The sequence below is a fragment of the Oncorhynchus clarkii genome, chromosome 17, assembly GCF_045791955.1.
Source record: "Oncorhynchus clarkii lewisi isolate Uvic-CL-2024 chromosome 17, UVic_Ocla_1.0, whole genome shotgun sequence".
Lineage (NCBI taxonomy): Eukaryota > Metazoa > Chordata > Actinopteri > Salmoniformes > Salmonidae > Oncorhynchus > Oncorhynchus clarkii.
The window spans coordinates 1628008-1632571 of record NC_092163.1 but is presented as its reverse complement, the minus strand read 5'-3'; the positions used below and the strand labels follow the sequence as shown (position 1 = coordinate 1632571).

Sequence of the window (4564 nt, the reverse complement as noted above, 5' to 3'; positions counted from 1 at the left end):
ATGAGGAGGACATGTTGGAGACGATACAAAATGGAGGACTGAAGGGATTTTGTCGTAGTCAGGGTTGGAATCCATAGGTACCTGGTCTAATGTAGTGCACTATAAAGGGAACAGGGTACCCTGTTCCCTACATAGTGCACTCATTTTGACAAGGGACCCATAGGCCTCAGGTCAAAAATAGTGCACTATATGGGGATTAGGGTTCCATTTGGAATGGACAATAGGAATAGGACCTGTTCTACAGTAAAGCTAGCTAAAAACACATTGACTGCATCACCTGCACTGTGAGATGCATTTTGAGTTGTTTATCAGTCCCATTTCACTTCCTCCCCCATTCCCCTCCTTCTTCTCTCCCTTCCTGGTACAGGGATCTACTTCTCTTCCTTCCCCTTTCCTTCCCTGTCTGTTTTTGGGGCATCCTTTCCCTCTTCTTGCTTTCCATCCTTCTCTTCCTGGTTCGACTTGATCTCTTCCTGTTTCCCATCCTTCTCTTCCTGGTTCGACTTGATCTCTTCCTGTTTCCCATCCTTCTCTTCCTGGTTCGACTTGATCTCTTCCTGTTTCCCATCCTTCTCTTCCTGGTTCGACTTGATCTCTTCCTGGTTTGTGGTGACCTCTTCCTGTTTCCCATCTTTAGGCCCCTCCTCCTTGGCAACCTCCTGCAGGTTGTACTTCCTGTATAGAGTGTAGTCCCTGACGACGCTGACACAGCACACACTCTTGATGACCTCGACGATGATGGTGAGCTCAGGGGTGGTCAGGTCAACCTTGTTTTTAGGATTCATCTTCCCCACCAGGCCTGCGGGGGGGAGATAAACATAATTAGCATGGCCAGGTACAGAGTTTATAGGAGCGAACACAGTACACACACACACACACATACACAATACAGACACACACATACACAGACACAGACACACACACACACACACAGAGTACATAAACACAGACACAGACCACACACACAGACACACAGTACAGACACAGACACACACACACACACAGACACAGACCACACACACACAGGGGTTGTCCCATGGACAGAGGACAGGTGTGTGAGATATGAATACACTAGGAACATGTAGAGACAGTTTCCTGGATGTAATCTCTACCCAGCATGCTTCTCAGACCAGGCCCATGCTTAATCTGTGTCTGGGGAAAATGGTCCAATGAGACACACAGAAACATCTAGGATGGAAGTGGTCGGACCAAGCAAAGAGGTTTGACTTTGAGGAAGATTACATCTGTCTTCAGTATTCTAGAAGACTGTTTTAGAATTCTATAATAGAACTTAATTTAATGTATTCTAGAAGACCGTTTTAGAATTCTATAATAGAACTTCATTTAATGTATTCTAGAAGACTGTTTTAGAATTCTATAATAGAACTTAATTTAATGTATTCTAGAGGACCGTTTTAGAATTCTATAATAGAACTTCATTTAATGTATTCTAGAAGACCGTTTTAGAATTCTATAATAGAACTTCCTTTAATGTATTCTATTTGATAGGATCTCTGTGATTATACGGCATCACAATAGATCAAAGGTAAAAGAGGGAGGTCCTCAATAAGGAAGTGGTCGGACCAAGCAGACAGGAGGCTACAAGACCGTTTTGCTAGCACAGACTGGGATATGTTCCAGGGATTCAACCACAACAGTCACGAGCTTCCTCAATAAGTGCATAGACGATGAACGCGCCCACAGTACCTCTAAGAACGTATCCAAACCAAACACCATGGATTACAGGCAGTATCCACGCTGGGATAAAAGCTAGAGTTACCACTTACAAGGAACGGGGACATGGACACATACAAGAAAGCCAGGACATCAAACATGCATAAGGACAATATAGGAGGAATCGTAGTACAGAGGCTCCGATGCTCGTCGTATGTTGCAGGGCTTTGCAGACGGTAACGGATTAATGGTTAGAGGCAGGGTAGCCTGGTGGTTAGAGGCAGGGTAGCCTGGTGGTTAGAGGCAGGGTAGCCTGGTGGTTAGAGGCAGGGTAGCCTGGTGGTTAGAGGCAGGGTAGCCTGGTGGTTAGAGGCAGGGTAGCCTGGTGGTTAGAGGCAGGAGATCCGATGCTCGTCGTATGTGGCAGGGCTTTGCAGACGGTAACGGATTACAAAGGGAAACCCAGCCGAGAGCTGCCCAGTGATGCAGAACTCCCATTCAAACTAAATGCCTTTTATACTCGCTTCAACGAATACAACACTGAGTCTTGCGTGAAAGCCCCTGTTGTTCCGGATGACTGTGTGATCTCACTCTCCATGGCCGATGTAAGTAAAACTTTTAAACAGGTTGACACTCAAGGCTGCAGGGCCAGACAGAATACCAGGGCGTGTTTCTCAAAGCACAGACCAGCTGGACATTTTCAATCTCTCCTTGTCCCAGTCTGCAATCACAACATGTTTCAAGTTGACCACCATAGTCCCTGTTCCCAAGAGCTCCAAGGTAACCTGCTTAAACCACTATCGTCCTGTAGCACTCACATCTGTAATTATGAAGTGCTTTGAAAGGTTGGTCATGACACACATCAACACCATCATCCCAGACACCCTGGACCCACTCCAATTCACATACCGCCCCCTACAGATCCACAGATGACACAATCTCAAATGCACGATATACTCTATACTCTATACGATATACTCTATACTATAAACTCTATACTGTCCTCTCCCACCTGGACAAGAGGGGAAATAACTGAGTGAGGATGCTGTTCATAGACTACAGCTCAGCGTTCAACATCATAGTCCCCTCCAAGCTCATCATAGAGCTGGGGACCCTGAGACTGAACCCCTCCATCTGCAACTGGTTCCTGGACTTCCTGACGGGCCTCCCCCAGGTGGTAGAGGGTAGGCAACAACACCTCTGCCACACTGACCCTCAACACGTGGGCGTCTCAGGGGTGTAATGCTTAGTCCCGTCCTGTACTTCCTATTCACCCTGCGACCGCGTGGCCGCGCACGACTCCAACACCGTCATCAAATTTACCCGACGACACGATGGTGTTATGCCTGATTCCCGACACCGTTGAGTCAGCCTACAGGGAGGAGGTCAGAGACTTGGCAGTGTGGTGCCGGAACAACAACGTCTCAGTCAACGTCAGTAAGACCAAGGAGCTGATGGTGGACTATAGGAGAACACCGTCCCCATCCACATCAACAGGGCTGTAGTGGACTACAGGAGAATGAGGGGAGAGCACTGTCCCCATCCACATCAACAGGGCTGTAGTGGACTATAGGAGAACACCGTCCCCATCCACATCAACAGGGCTGTAGTGGACTACAGGAGAATGAGGGGAGAGCACTGTCCCCATCCACATCAACGGGGCTGTAGTGGACTATAGGAGAACACCGTCCCCATCCACATCAACAGGGCTGTAGTGGACTATAGGAGAACACCGTCCCCATCCACATCAACAGGGCTGTAGTGGACTATAGGAGACGTCAGGCAGCCACCCAGGACCTCTGCGTCAGGCAGCCACCCAGGACCTCTGCGTCAGGCAGCCACCCAGGACCTCTGCGTCAGGCAGCCACCCAGGACCTCTGCGTCAGGCAGCCACCCAGGACCTCTGCGTCAGGCAGCCACCCAGGACCTCTGCGTCAGGCAGCCACCCAGGACCTCTGCGTCAGGCAGCCACCCAGGACCTCTGTGTCAGGCAGCCACCCAGGACCTCTGTACCAGGCAGCCACCCAGGACCTCTGTACCAGGCAGCCACCCAGGACCTCTGTACCAGGCAGCCACCCAGGACCTCTGTACCAGGCAGCCACCCAGGACCTCTGTACCAGGCAGCCACCCAGGACCTCTGTACCAGGCAGCCACCCAGGACCTCTGTACCAGGCAGCCACCCAGGACCTCTGTACCAGGCAGCCACCCAGGACCTCTGTACCAGGCAGCCACCCAGGACCTCTGTACCAGGCAGCCACCCAGGACCTCTGTACCAGGCAGCCACCCAGGACCTCTGTACCAGGCAGCCACCCAGGACCTCTGTACCAGGCAGCCACCCAGGACCTCTGTACCAGGCAGCCACCCAGGACCTCTGTACCAGGCAGCCACCCAGGACCTCTGTACCAGGCAGCCACCCAGGACCTCTGTACCAGGCAGCCACCCAGGACCTCTGTACCAGGCAGCCACCCAGGACCTCTGTATCAGGCAGCCACCCAGGACCTCTGTATCAGGCAGCCAGCCAGGCCATAGACTGTCACTGTTCACTCTGTCTGACAAACGGTACCGGAACATCGGCTCCTGGAACAACAGGCTCCGAGACAGTTTCTATCCCCAAGCCATAAGACTGCTATAAATAGCCAGACTGATAAATAGCCAGACTGATAAATAGCCAGACTGATAAATAGCCAGACTGATAAATTGCCAGACTGATAAATAGTAAAAAAATGGTATCCGAACTATGTTGCACTGATCGCACCATCACTAGACTTTATACCCACAAACACACACCTTTACACTCATCATATGCTGCTGCTACTCTGTTCTTTATTTTACTCTTATTATCTATCCTGATGTCTAGTCACTTGACCCTGCCTTCATGTACATATCTACC

General features: G+C 50.3%; 1 protein-coding gene across 3 annotated transcripts in view; it reads right to left on the bottom strand.

The window, feature by feature from the left end:
• Window positions 1-351: 351 nt before the first annotated feature.
• The window catches only part of LOC139369539 (THUMP domain containing 1), a 9798-nt gene continuing 5585 nt past the window's right edge, over window positions 352-4564 (bottom strand). For all 3 annotated transcript variants that reach the window (XM_071108784.1, XM_071108783.1, XM_071108785.1), the window contains one exon: window positions 352-799. In XM_071108784.1, the coding sequence (XP_070964885.1) occupies window positions 372-799 (428 nt within the window). In that variant the 3' untranslated portion in view covers window positions 352-371. The remainder of the gene's footprint in view (window positions 800-4564) is intronic.